The sequence below is a fragment of the Penicillium canariense genome (genome assembly GCF_028826845.1).
Source record: "Penicillium canariense strain IBT 26290 chromosome Unknown utg000006l_segment0_segment0, whole genome shotgun sequence".
Taxonomy (NCBI): Eukaryota; Fungi; Ascomycota; class Eurotiomycetes; order Eurotiales; family Aspergillaceae; genus Penicillium; species Penicillium canariense.
This window is the reverse complement of record NW_026622733.1, coordinates 2500538-2514422: the sequence shown is the minus strand read 5'-3', so window position 1 is coordinate 2514422 and position 13885 is coordinate 2500538. Positions and strand designations below refer to the sequence as shown.

Genomic DNA, 13885 nt, shown 5'->3' with positions numbered 1-13885 from the left:
TCTGGTAGGGGCCACTCATGCGGATTTGCATTGTTGCAATGCAACATCGTCGGCATGCTTGGCAATTTAGCCCAGTCGTTTGCGAAGGGGTCGGCCCGTTAGAATAAATAGGTAAGGATGCCTTGCTACCGGATGTTACCTAGTTTCTTACTGAGCTTAAGCGGGGGTAATTCTGGTTTGAATACGTCTGAATTTAACGTCATGAGAATCTAAAATGCCCCCCATACTCCACAGCTATCACAACAAATATCAAGACTGCCAATTCCGAGTACAGTGTTCAGTACGAACTCATAATATCAGACAAAAGGCTTCGCGTTATCTTGTCCGACCAACTAGGAAGCAATCACGGCGCCACGCAGAAGTCGGCGTGCGGAGGATGCTCCAGACGATGTATGTGGGTGGGTTCTACGACCCACCGGTGACACTGCCACGAGTCAAGAACAGGTCCATCTGGAGAAATACAAGAATGGGAAAGATGTGATCTTACCGGTTCCAGAGAGGTGCAAGCAGTCCACTCGGAGAGTCGCCAGACCTGCGGCGCGCCCAGCCGTGGTCCACGTTGTAATGCTTGACGTCCTGTAGACCAGCGAACAGGCCCCGTCCAGCCGTAGCTTGCTATTCGCACCATGTCAGCATAGGCAAAACCTCAGTGACAGCTTTAAGTCATAGGAAGGGCTTACCCGGTGCTCCTCCTTATTGCGAACCCAGTAGTCCGCGCCGAAATCGTTCTGCAGACGGGCCTGGGAAGTCCTGGAAGCAGAACCCATGGTTGGTGGTGGGGTGTGTTGTGCGATAGTCTCAATTTGAGATTGAGATTGAAAGGTATAGCTTGGGTGGTATAAGAATCGCCTCTTGAATATCTTCAGTGTCTTGATGCACTACACCCTCCCCCCGGCATGCCTCGATCGTCCTTATATACCCATCCCCCTCGACGCTGCGATAATCTCACGGAATGCAGTCGACGCACAGCCACAGCGACGATTCAGATTCAGTCGACGATGGAACTATACGCACTGTCCGAGCCAATCCAAACCTCCTGCACGCTCGCCAGTTCCGATGGGGTGATATCTCGGGCCTCCGCCAATTCGCACTTACTATAGGTTGCACCAATCAAAAGGCGTCAATTTGGCTGTCTTTTTATTCCGCGGGTGACATGATCTCGCTCCCGAGCGACTGATTCTCGCGCGAGTCCGGGGTGAGCGGCGACCTGGTGCGCGGCTCCAATAGGTGACAGGGTCGAGTCGTGACGTCGCGGGTGGTGTGGTCACGGCCGAGCCACGCGGGATGATCCCTTTCCCGGGAGTGACAGGTTGGCGGGTGGGTTTCGGGGCTTGCCGAGCGGCGCAGGGGCTAACTTTGGGACGCGGCGATTGGGTGTCGCTTTTCTGGTGGTACGACTGAACTGGGCTGGGGTTCCTTTGTTAGTCTTGTGGTGATGGGATTTCTCGGGTGGCATGATCGGGCCGTGCTGGGCCCCAGCTGGTAGTGTGGTGTGGTGGTGGTGTGGTGCGGTGAGGAGGTGGAAAGATGGATGTTGCGAAGGCAGTAGATGGAATTTATCGCATTGATAGTTCGAGTGTCGAGGTTAGGTTCGTTGCGAGTGTTTGTAGTGCATGGAAGGCCAGGTTCATATGGCTCGGACGGGTTCGTGCAGACGCGGTGCAGCAACACATCCCTCGTGATCTACTCGATTGTTATCATCTCCCACCCCGCACAGATCTGGTTTCGGCAACTCCCCTCTCAAACACGCCATCAAACCCTTTCAACAATAGAAATATAAAAGATGACTACATGCACGAAAACGAGGGAATGATCCCCACACCCACAAGATCGCCATCTCGTCCTTGCGCCCGTCCATACAGCCTCCACCATACCCGTGTCCGTATTCTCCTCCATTCACCTCTTGAAATCGATCATTCAGATAAAGGGGTTTGGAGACTGACGAATCCTTGTGAAGATCATAGACAGATCCTATATATAGAAAAAGACAGTAATAATGATTAAATATCAATTGAGCCAAGTCCCCGCTACGCCAAAAGCACACAAGCTAGAACGAACATGGTAGTATGTCTGATAGGGGCAGTGTTGATTGGCACGCGCAATTTTGCGACTAAAGGCCAGGGTCTCAGGGTTATTCTTACGAGATATTCAAGCTGAGCTCGAACAAATTTTACACCCACTCCACCCCATGAAATCAAAAGGCTAAGCAGCAATGGAGGAAAGAGGAAGAGGAGGCCCCATGCCATTTGCTTCATCATGGAGCGCACTAAATGGCTTGAAGGCCTGCGCGGCATCGCCGCTGCTATTGTGGCCGCTGACCCCTTCTTCATGAGCGATGTGTGGCATCCCTTCGTCTCATTCTGGACCGATCCGCCCGAGGGAAACCGCCGCCTGGTCCAACTGCCGCCTATCTGGATCCTATTCTCAGCTCAAGGGATGGTGACCCTTTTCATGGTGATCTCCGGGTATGCCATCTCCATCAGCCTCCTGGAAAGCCCGGAACAGCCCCCAATTCTTGGCCCGAGCCTCATTCGCCATTGTGCGGAGGCTTCTCCGCATCTATCTTCCTGTCCTAGTGACAGCCAGTCTTGCCCAGCTTTTCTAACTTTTCGACCTGTATCACTGGCCATTTGATGAGGGCTTTCTGGCCGGGCTCGCACCCCCCTAGACCTCCCCGTGGGCCCACGTCAAATGGGTCGTCAACTACATGGCCGACAGTATCAATATCATCGCCTTCGATGGACCATGTCGGTGGAGTTCAGAGGGTCGAATGTCGTCTACCTCCTCATCGTCGGCCTCTCGGCGTGGCGGGTGACGCCGAGGCTCTACGTACTCCCACCATCGCGGCGTTCTTCCTTTGGTATGGCAACTGGGGTATATTCGGCTTCATCTGGGGGCTGTGGCTGGCCGAGAGGGCACATGCAGCAACTTTAACCTCGGGCGAAAACGCGCATCTGAATACCGAATTCGAAGATTGCAGAATTTGAAGACGAAGCCACCGCAGAGTTTACTTTGCCCCTACGCCTCGGCTTGTGCCGGGGTAAGCGCCAATGCAGCAGCCTACCATCGAGGTATCTCTTCATTCTCTCGCGCATAGACATCGCCCTCATATTTGTCACGGGCTACTACCTGCTCTGCCTCGGGAACGACGGCCATCTACCGCCGGGGTACCAGTTTCTCTCCGTCCTTCAGCCCGCACACTGGAAGGTCAATTGGGATATATACCACTTTTGGCTGGAAATCCATCGGATCCGCCATGCTGGTCTACGCAATCGGGGAGATTCCGCTCCTCCAACGACCGCTTCACACGCGGTTAGTTCAGTATCTGGGTAAGATCTCGTTCGCGTTGTATCTGCTCCATGAGACGATTTACGAACTGCGGAGGAATCCCTTGCGCGATCTGATTTATTCGATGCTGAGCGGAAATAAGTACGGCAGCAGTGGCGAGGCGTTGGGGGCTGATCCGTTTTCGTTTCATGTCGCTTGGTGGACGACAGGTGTTCTGCTGGGAGCAGTCGCCGTGCGTGCTGCACATTATTATACGATTTATGTGGATAATCGGTGCGTGGCGTTGGCGAAGAAGGTGGACCAATGGTTTAGATCTTGACTATCTACTGTGATATATCATCGGATGCACGGTAGAAAGCACTTCTCTACGTACCATATTTCCTCTGCCCGGTGGGGCTTTTCTTTCTGAGTGCCGCCGCTCTTATGAGGGCGCTCAGAGTCAGACTTACTAAGTAAATTTCAGTCCGGGCACAGGCTCAGGCACCAGCCGCTCGAATTTGGTCACGTGTCTGCTTAGTGAGCATGATCGGTCGCGCACCGATTACTCAGACGCATCTAACCAAGGGTAGGAAATTGAGACATTCCTTATTGGATCCAATGCGAGAGTGTAATGAGAGGAACCTGCGGTGACTGGCTGAGAATAATGTAAGCGGATACGGAAACATGCAAACGGAAACCTCTATCATCTTTTGACCCTGACAAAGTACTACGGGAAAACTCGAAACCCTACATTACTTTCCGGATTCGGGATGGATTTCAGATTTAGAAGAGCACCGCTTTTGGGTCGTACAACGCTCTGATCCCCGAATTCGTTATAACGGCCGCAGGATGCTTTACGCGACAGCAGATAGTAATTCTGCTGGAGGATAATAAAAAATTGCAGACCGTGACAGATTGTTGCTCATACTCGGTCTGTGAATGGCCTCTTTCCATGCAGTGGACGTCAAACTAATACCATCCTCTCATGGCTAAAAGATGCTCTCTCCATCACGACGAAGAGTTCAAATACTCGCAGCAATCGTGTTCCTTACTGGACTCATTGCCCTATTATCCCCACGACTGCATCTTATGGAATCGGGCGCCTCAGTCATACACTCAGCGACTCAGAATTACCATCGACCATGGCACGCCAAGCCAAAGTATCGACAAGACGTTGCCGTGGCTACATTCTTTTCAGGCGAAACAACCCCCAGTGATTCTGAACACGAAGACAACTACTTCATCGCCGTTCGGACGTTAACATATCAACTGCGACATTCACCGCAAACCCGTCTTGACCCAACCATCCCGTTCATCATCCTGGTGACCCCCGATGTAATGCACGAGAAACGCAAACAGCTCACCCGCGACGGCGCGATAGTGGTTGAAGTGGACAACGTCAAATCCAATCTCACCGTGCATGAACCCCGCTGGCGCAACTGCTGGACAAAACTCCGTCTCTTCGATCCCGAGATCCTCCCGTTTGAAAGAGTCCTCTTCATGGACGGGGACACGGTCCTGACCCGGCCCATCGCCGGGGTATTTGACGATCCGGCCGCTCAGGTGAGAGACTCGCAGAATGTCGCCGAGGAGCGCAAGTCAGATGAAGCACCTCTACCGACAACGTATCTGTTTGCCGGGAAGCCGGACGCCATGACCTACAGCCATTCGTATCCCCCGGATATGTCTAGCAATTATCTCAACGCAGGATTTTTCGTGTATTCGCCCTCCACGGAGATCATGCAGTACTACATGTCTGTTCTGGAATTGGGAGGGCGATTTGCACCGGACATGCCGGAGCAGAACTTGCTCAACTATGCTCACCGTGTGGAAGGGAATATGCCCTGGCAGAAGCTTCACTATAGCTGGAACCAGAACTTTGTGACGCCCGAAGATCTAAAGGATAGTCCAGCTTCGTTACATGTGAAGTATTGGGATGAGAGTCTTCAGGAGGAGGTGATTGACTACGCTTTGAGGTGGAGGTGGGAGATGGAGGGCTTTTGGGTGGGCGTGAATCAGAGTAAGGAGAGAACCTCAGGATTCTTTTGAGCATGTCCTCTCTTTCCAATTCTCAAAAGAAAAGCATTAATTAGACTATTTTGATTGTAAAGTCTTGCGAACTGAATCGTTATAGGATTATTCCCCTTCCTAGGATTCTGACATTGATCTTTTGATCCGTTGTTCCGCCCAGAATGCCTCGATCTCGCTTGAATAGTTTGTTCTCGAGAGTGGTACTCGCCAGTCGGGGTCGTGCCTTTCAGCCACTTCGATGAACGCGTTCATACTCTCACTTCGGTCTAATCCCGACGTTCCCGCGAAGTGAACAAGGAAATCACCTTTGCGCAGTTGAAGTTCTGGGGGGTGATAGTCATTTAGACTTCCGTCTGTCGCCCCTCGATAGGCATTGAACCAGCGGAGCGGAGCGTATATAGTAGAGTTTTTATAATAGTCGTTTTCAAGAAGCTTCTCCAAAGCGGACTGGTCACGGAAGACGAGCAAGGTATCGGGGTAAGTGTGTGGGTAGGCAATAACTGCACTAAGCAACTCGACAGACCACGGATGAACCCGAATGGGAAAGACGCCATTGTTGAGCCCATTCCAGTCTTTGGTCAATAGGATGTGGACATCAGGAAAATCTGCCGGTGGAAGAAACAGCTCAATCGGGATGTTTGGATTCATGACCACCGTGTCAGCGTCGAACCATCTTTGTTTATTTATGGTCAATCATACTGGATCCCTACCTAGCTAGGGAAGATCAACTCACAAGATCCAATCTAGTCGTTCTGCTTCCGGTTTAACAAGCTCTTCCAGCAGGAGAGACAATAGGAACGCGGGTTTTGTCCACACATCATCCAGAATACCGCTTCGTAGGACATGCGTGCGATATCCAAATTTGCGACCGTGCTCTTCATGTGTTTTCAAAGCTCCTTGGTAGATAGGGTCATCTCCAAATATAATCGTTACCTTCGCGATAGATGGTTTGGAAGCAGCCAGTTGACCACTCGGGGCTGAGGTGATGCTTTGCAATGTGCTTTGCGGCGTGCTTTGCGGCGTGCTTTGAGGTGTGCTTTGGGGTGTGCTTTGCGGCGTGATTTGCGGTGTGCTTTGCAGTGTGCTTTGCAGTGTTCTTTGCGGTGCACTTTGCGGTAGGAGATATGTAAATGCTATTCTATATTAGTTCCATGAAAAGCACATGAGAAGCTCTTGCTTGCAGGCGTCAGAAAATTAACGTACCATCCTGCTTAAATAGGCCGATTAAGATCAAGAGCCCAGTGACTAGACACAAAAAAAACCTCAGCTTCGGGAGGTACATTCTTGTTCTGCGGCGATAAAAATGCGCGCTTGGGGGCTTGAAAATCGTCATCTTCGCTCGGATCAGATAGTAGTACTGGATCAACGATTGGAGACAGGTCTAGGAGGCTACAATATACATGATGTTGACAGAACACAACAAAATTTCTCGAGACAAAGTACGAACAGCTGAATGCATCTTTCGAAATTACTTTAGGGTATCCCATTTCCGTTCGCGTTGATGTTGACTATTTGCGGTGTTCCGTTTTCTGAGACTTGCTCAGTGAGCAGATCAGCGAGCTTATGTAATAATCACTGGTCAGATCGGGGACTCAGGGGCGTGCTCGAATCTACTCAGTGGGCAAAAGCGGCGAGGGTCTGAGCACTAAAACGGAACGGGAACGCCAAGACGTGGCATAGGAAGGCAGGTATGCAGGTCTTTCGCCAAGAGTAGATCCAGGCAAATTCTACAGAAGATCTGAGAATAGGTAGTATGCCTAAATTTTTTGGAATGATGGTCTGAAATAAAGTTGTTTTCTTCTACCTACGGCTATAGGGATAGGCTCCGTTCATACTAGATATGTTTGTGAGCGAGTTGTTGATGACCCACACGGTGATTATATATTTTGAGAATAATACCCGTCGGGTTGGCCGGTCAAAGACACATCAACATCAACATCAGCAAGAAAGCAAACCAACCCAAGAATCAACGTAGAATGATGCTTAGTTTTAGTTTTATTTTTATTTATATAAATTTTTTTTTTGGCACAGTCGTACCACTTGGGCTGAGGTTCCCCTGGTTTACCACGATGCCTGTTGCTACGGGCGGCTAGAGTGCCTGGTTTCCCCTACAAGATGGTTGCCGGGGTACAAGGTTGCCTACCAGTCATGCAATCAGGTCCAAGTATGGTTCTGACTACAGTAGGTACTCCAGCTGTGTGGGGATCAAGGGGAAATAGACTGCAAACTGCAAAGAGGGTCGGATATTCGACCTTTCAGTGGGAGTTTTGCCTGAGCTCACAATGGAGGGTGGTTGTCTAGGGGAAGATAGCGAGATCACCCCGAGACAGCAAGCTAATGGTACTTGGTACAGAAACTGATGAGCAGCAGCAAGGCGACTCACCGGCTACCACATATTTCTGGAGAGAACAGTCAGCACCGCGCCAGTTGAGAAAAGGAGCGGACAAAAATAGCTGGGTTGGCGCCCCTGACTCAGCCCCTGAATAACCTCAAGAACAGGACTTGCCTAGCCTTGGACTCAAGACCGCCTTCATCCGAGCGAGCAACGCGGCGCCTAGATCAACTATCTTTCATAGTGCCCCATAGTGTCTCCATCTTGTTGTGGTCGAGACCGACTTGGTGGTGGAGACCCATTGTTGCCCAGAAGCTAGCAATGCTACCCAGCACTTTCTCCGCGATACGTGAGTTTGGGGGGAATGGCTGGCCGCTCCGGGGGCCCTTGCAGTGAGATCCCCTCGACGGCGCTTCTCATACTGGCTGTGATCGTTTTCAAGGACAGGTCCAATGAGGCCCGATAGATGATCGGGAGGTGATTCGAGACTAATGAGGAGGGTTAAGGGCCGGCGTTCACGGGGGATTCCGACAGGCCGCCAATTTCCGGAGGCGGGTGGAAAAGGTTTCCTCCACAGCCCTGTAGGTTGGCTTGACGCCACGGACGCCAATTCGATTTACCCCATAAGCAGCAGGCCCGGTAGGACCATCATACCCGTTAAGAAGAATTGCAGCATCACGACGGAGACGGAGTACAGAGTAGAACTATCAATTGAATCCATCGGTAGGATCTAGACCGCCGTCGCGTTGCGATCAGCAGTCTCCTGATGATTTAGAGGGGCGTCCCACTCTGTCATGGTCGATCTCGGATGCGGAGCGGATGGCCCGGCTTGTCCACAGTGTCCTACAAGAGGGCATGCGTAGACTGCGAGTAGACTGTCCTTCGAGCAGGATCCCGTGCACTGCCGTCCACAGCATATCGCCACGAAGTGAAGACCCGACACCCGGACTCTTTGTTGTCCTCGGATTTGGCGGATGGACACAGGGCGGGGGATGCGCTGACGAATGCCATGGAGATCCGCCAGGGGGACCGCGCGGTGGTTGGTCTGTACCTGTTTACCTGTTTTACGGAAGACACGGACCTACATTATCTGCTGGATCCACAGTGCTGCTGTTCTGCTTTGTTGGCATTGTGATGATGTATGCCTGTGCTGTCTCTGTTTATTGCTCCCTGGTAGTGACCGTGGACGTTGGGCGCCGATGTCATGGTCGCCGGCAGCATCGGAGCTGGCATTGCATGGAGGACAACGCAGGGCTGCCAACATTGATGAATAATGAATAAATTACCCCAAATGCACCGACCGCCGTGTACGTGTACGGTGTACGGTGTATGGTGTATGGTGGTGGTACAAGTCGAGTCAGCCATGACGATCGGCAGGGCGGAAATTAAAATCAGCTGGTGACCAATCATATGCCCACATCATCCCCACCAGAGCTGCCACCTTGCCTCATGGAGATTAGGCACCGCTCCACATGGCGCATGGGAATTTCCTGGTCTTGATGTCGTCCTGTGCGCCCGGAGACAGTCGCTCTCAGGGGCGCTCACGGGTACACGCCTTCCGGCTTCATACTTGCGAGTATACTCGCGAGTTTCTGTCGACTCCAATGAAAGCATATCTCAATGCCCCTGCACGGCTGCGCATGCGGACTGGTTTTGGTCAGTGGCCCTACTGCAGGACTAGCGGTAAGGGGCGGTGTATCGTCCTTGGCCCCCCAGTGAGACATAGAGGGCTATTTTTGCTTGGACTGGGGCGAAGGCTGAGCTGTAGACTGGGCCCCGTGCGAGGTAGCAACGGCCGTATAGCATAGGAATCTCCGTATCTGGACGGAACACAGAGTACCACAGAGTACCAACCGGCGGACTCGTACCTGCATAGGCGCTCACAGCGGGAGACTAGCGTTGAGATGGTCTGGGTATTGCGAGAGTTCGACAGTATGAACGGTGTTTGTCCACCCCACTCCTGCCCGAGCCGTGCGGGCCAATCCAGAGCTAGTCCTCGCTTGGGTCTGCGGGAGGCAGCCAATGAAGTGTGCAGTGTGCCTGAGCACCCGTCTAGGCTCGACCCTGTCTGACCCCATACGGACACGCCCAGGGGGAAACAAAATAAGGAAATGAGGGAAAAATCACGATCAGTGGAGTCCCAATTGGGGGCCTACACTGCGTTTCCTCTTGTCTTAGCCTCTCTTCTCCCCTTTTCTTGGGTCTTGCCCCCCCCCCCCCCCCCCCTAACTTCCCTTCCCTTCTTTCCCCCCCCCCAAACGTGTGACGAGTCCCTGCTCCAACAAAAGGCCTTGCGTGCCCACCTCCCTCCTTTATCCTTCTCTCCAACTACGCTCCCTACCTCTCACTCACTGACCACCGCTTCACTCGTTTAGCGGGCATTCATTCTTTAAACGTGGACGCAGTTGATCTTGTCTCATCATGAAGGGTTCGATCTTTGCGGCTGCCGCCCTGGTGGGCTCTGCCCTGGCCGATGGCCACCTCCACCGTCGCCATGAGGCGATCCACAACCGTCGTGATGCCTCCAGCTCCTCCATCGCGGCTGTGACTCCCTCCTCGCTGGCCCCCGGCCCCGAGGAGACCTGTGGCTGCACCACCAAGGTCATCACCTACTACGGCTCCCCGACCCTGGTGCCCGTGTCCTCGACCGAGTCGACCACCACCTTCACCAGCACTGTCCACTCTACCAGCACCAGCACCATGACCGTGACTGTGACCCCCTCCTCCGTGGCTGCTGTTTCCTCGGCTCCCTCCAGCTCCACCGTCCCGGTGGTCCTGCCCACCCCCGGTGTGACCAGCTTCTCGTCCACCGGTATCTACACCGTCCCGGCCACCACCCTGACCGTGACCGAATCCACCACCGTCTGCGGTGCCACCACCACCGAGGTCCCCAGCGGCACCCACACCATCGGCGGTGTCACCACCGTTGTCGAGACCGAGACCGTCATCACTTGCCCCTACGCCACCGTGAAGCCCTCGGGCACCACCGTGACCAGCGTCATTGAGTACACCACTTACACTTGCCCCGCTGCTGGTACCTACACCGTTGTCCCTGGTACCGTCACTACCGTGCCCACCAGCACTGTGATCGTCTACCCTACTCCCCTGACCATCACCCCCGGTACCTACACCCAGACGGAGACCGTCGTCACTGTCACCGAGACTGACTACACCTACGTCTGCCCCTTCGCCACCAGCGGTCTGGCCACCACCACCGCTGCTCCCGTTGTGGCCACCACCACCGCGGTGCCCGTTGCCGCTGCCACCTCCACCACCGCTGCCGCTGCCGTCAGCACCAGCAGCTCCACCACTGGATCCGGTGTCACCGGTGAGGGCCAGTACGGTATGACTTTCTCTCCCTACACCCAGAGCGGTGCCTGCATGACCCAGGACGAGGTCACCTCCAACCTCAAGGTCATCAAGGGCAAGGGTTTCAACCTGGTCCGTGTCTACTCCACTGACTGCAGCGGTCTCGAGTACATCGGCTCGGCCTGCAAGGAGCTCGGCCTGAACATGATCCTCGGTGTCTACATTTCGAGCACCGGCACCTCCGGCGCTCAGGAGCAGGTTGAGGCCATTGCCAAGTGGGCTCAGTGGGGTATGGTCGAGCTGATTGTCGTCGGTAACGAGGCCATCTCCTCCGGCTTCTGCTCCGCCGCCCAGCTGGCCAGCTTCATCACCTCCGCCAAGTCCACCTTCCAGTCCGCCGGCTACACCGGCAAGGTGACCACCACCGAGCCCATCGACATCTGGCAGCAGTACGGTTCCTCCACCCTGTGCAGCCCCGTCGACCTCGTCGGTGCCAACATTCACCCCTTCTTCAACTCCGAGGTCACCGCCGAGAAGGCTGGTGAGTTTGCCCTGTCCGAGTTCAAGCTCCTGGAGTCGATTTGCAACAAGGACGTCCTGAACCTGGAGACTGGCTGGCCCAACGCTGGTAACGCCAACGGCGCTGCTGTTCCCGGTGTCGCCGAGCAGGAGACCGCCGTCAAGTCCATTGCCAAGGCCCTCGGCTCCAAGTCCATCTTCTTCTCCTACGCCAACGATGACTGGAAGGCTCCCGGCGCGTTCGACGTCGAGCAGCACTGGGGTTGCGCTCCCGTCTTCTAAGCGACTCGCCACGCCACATTGATGGGGGTTTGATGGGCCCTTTTTTGTTAAAATCTTGTACAGGAGGATTCAGGAGTTCTTATTTTCCGTACCTTTCGTGAGAGCGGGTCGGCTGCGCGGTTGATCTCGTTTCTCGGTCGTGGTCTGGGCCCTCGCGGTCCGGCGCCCATGCTTTGCTAGTTTTCTCTTGTCTATTATCTTGGACTTATGTGGTAGATATACCTTTGTATTTGATGTTGTCTACTGACCCTGGTTGCATCCACCTGATCTCTTTGTTCATTCTCACTTTCATCTGCGCTGCCTGTATATGTTTGATTTATTGATGCAGTTCATGAACGGTAGTCTCTACTGTAGTCCCATTTCCCAATAGTCGTAGCCCCTCGTCCGCCCACTGTATTCCGGCGTGTCCACCCATGGTGGTGTTGTGCATTCTCGTAGAACCGAATGCTCTGCTTCCTCCCTTGCTGTGTTTCTACGCAATGTTTGGTTCTGCTGCCCTTAGCATCAGCTCCACCATTTTCTGTCATACTGATTTTTGCCCGGGCTCGGTCACAGCGACTAATCACCTTTCTCACCCGCTCGATGTGTTAGCTAGATCTCAAGACTAGCAGTTACCGCTCCTATCAACCCTGGTGTAGTATTTCATATTCTTGCTTTCAACTAATTATAAAATACATTTGTAAATATCGACATCTAGCTGATCCTAAATCAGGAGACAATCCATTCACCATGGACTGCAACTTGGTGATATTACCCACAGACAATAATCTCTTGATCTTTCTCCTGTCCAGGTGTCCTGTATACGACAGCCAGGAAAGATGCTACGTTCCTTCTCCATTTATTCGTAGATATTTGAAGAAAGAGAAGGATGAAACTGGCCGCGTATCCGGATCATCAAACCCCAAAGGCCGACAACCGTCGGTTCATAACCTCGCCAGAGGATATTCTCGCAAGTTCTGCTATAAAGGGACCCCGCGATATTGAATGGCTGGCTAGCGAAGAGGTTTGTTGCTTTAGTCGTGATGGAACGTTATTCGCACCCCGATTCTTGCCCTGTCTCTGCGCGAGTACTTTTCCGAGCTCCCCACTAGCTAACTTAGATATGATGAGCAGCACGACCATCATGGCCTGTGCCTTGTAGATTCATCCTGTGCATGGTCGTTTTTGCAACACCGCCGACCATTCGATTACATCCGAACAACCGTCTTGCCTCTCTACTCTGTACTTGCCCACCATACTGTATCCCTCCTAGCCTGATTCTCATCTGACTTGACTGTTGAACCCTGCCTATTGCGGGCAAAAGTTGATTCGATTCTGGTTTAAGCTATCTGGCTTCATGAGCTTGGGAAAGATCACAAGCATGCTGAACCGATTACTTTTCGATCTTTCCCAAGCGTGTGATGGAGGATTTCCCGCCTGGTGATGATTCTCAGGGTACGGCATGGGCTAATTCAACCATGCCACGCTCCACTTGCAAGACGCCCCCTGGCATGAAAACTTAGTGACGGACCCGACGTCCGACAATGCGGTCCCGAGGCCGAGAACGGTAGCGAATGCTGCCATGCAGCAGCAACAACATCCTTATCATGCCAGTACCGGCACCACTTCCATGGGCCTCAGTAATGGCAGGCGGTAGTGAGGCTTATCGAAAAGAGCAGACGTAGCCAGTGACAAAGATATCCATGGATCCACGCCACTGTTGTGAGCCTCACAGAGGGCCGAGGCTTCTTATCGAAGGAACGAGGTCAACATAGAGATAGATCGATACCACTCTCTGTAGTTGACTATCCCCCCTGTGTCAATGCTATGGGAGACCTTTGACGTCTGTCCCTGGAAGGAGATCGACGGTTGTCCGTACTGTAGAAGACTTGTTCCACGCCCAATGAGCTCCCGCGTCACCCCTCACCTTCCGTTCTTTTTACTTCTTACTTTTTGCTGCTGAAACCGATGGCTTCCCTCGTCGATTGTCCCCTAAGCGACTTTGCCGGACTGTCTTTCTGATCAGGCTTAAGCAAGAGAGACGATGGCACGGAGCTGACGGTCACATGGTGTATTCATGTATTCTTTACTCGATAGCCTTTCCACTATATCTTCACTTACTTATATGATATCGATGTTGGTGGCGGGGAATTGAAACTAGTCTTT

General features: G+C 53.0%; 5 protein-coding genes across 5 annotated transcripts; 3 read left to right on the top strand and 2 right to left on the bottom strand.

Moving 5' to 3' along the window:
• Nucleotides 1-405: 405 nt before the first annotated feature.
• On the bottom strand, nucleotides 406-767 carry N7482_008878 (uncharacterized protein; the record flags this gene model as incomplete). The annotated part of the gene is made up of 3 exons (XM_056691002.1): nucleotides 406-424; nucleotides 488-615; nucleotides 681-767. 3 exons carry the CDS (start codon nucleotides 765-767, stop codon nucleotides 406-408), a joined length of 234 nt encoding a protein of 77 aa, XP_056540767.1.
• A 1489-nt stretch (nucleotides 768-2256) lies between these two features.
• N7482_008877 (uncharacterized protein) lies at nucleotides 2257-2605 on the top strand (the record flags this gene model as incomplete). The annotated part of the gene is made up of 2 exons (XM_056691001.1): nucleotides 2257-2465; nucleotides 2506-2605. The coding sequence occupies 2 exons, from the start codon at nucleotides 2257-2259 to the stop codon at nucleotides 2603-2605; spliced, it is 309 nt and encodes a 102-aa protein (XP_056540766.1).
• A 1751-nt stretch (nucleotides 2606-4356) lies between these two features.
• On the top strand, nucleotides 4357-5316 carry N7482_008876 (uncharacterized protein; the record flags this gene model as incomplete). Its single annotated transcript, XM_056691000.1, has 1 exon — nucleotides 4357-5316. The coding sequence occupies one exon, from the start codon at nucleotides 4357-4359 to the stop codon at nucleotides 5314-5316; it is 960 nt and encodes a 319-aa protein (XP_056540765.1).
• Nucleotides 5317-5415: 99 nt separating this feature from the next.
• Nucleotides 5416-6580, bottom strand: N7482_008875 (glycosyltransferase family 34 protein; the record flags this gene model as incomplete). The annotated part of the gene is made up of 3 exons (XM_056690999.1): nucleotides 5416-5971; nucleotides 6032-6431; nucleotides 6502-6580. The coding sequence occupies 3 exons, from the start codon at nucleotides 6578-6580 to the stop codon at nucleotides 5416-5418; spliced, it is 1035 nt and encodes a 344-aa protein (XP_056540764.1).
• Nucleotides 6581-10051: 3471 nt separating this feature from the next.
• Nucleotides 10052-11740, top strand: btgE (putative cell wall glucanase (Scw11); the record flags this gene model as incomplete). The annotated part of the gene is made up of 1 exon (XM_056690998.1): nucleotides 10052-11740. One exon carries the CDS (start codon nucleotides 10052-10054, stop codon nucleotides 11738-11740), a length of 1689 nt encoding a protein of 562 aa, XP_056540763.1.
• Between the last annotated feature and the right edge of the window lie 2145 nt (nucleotides 11741-13885).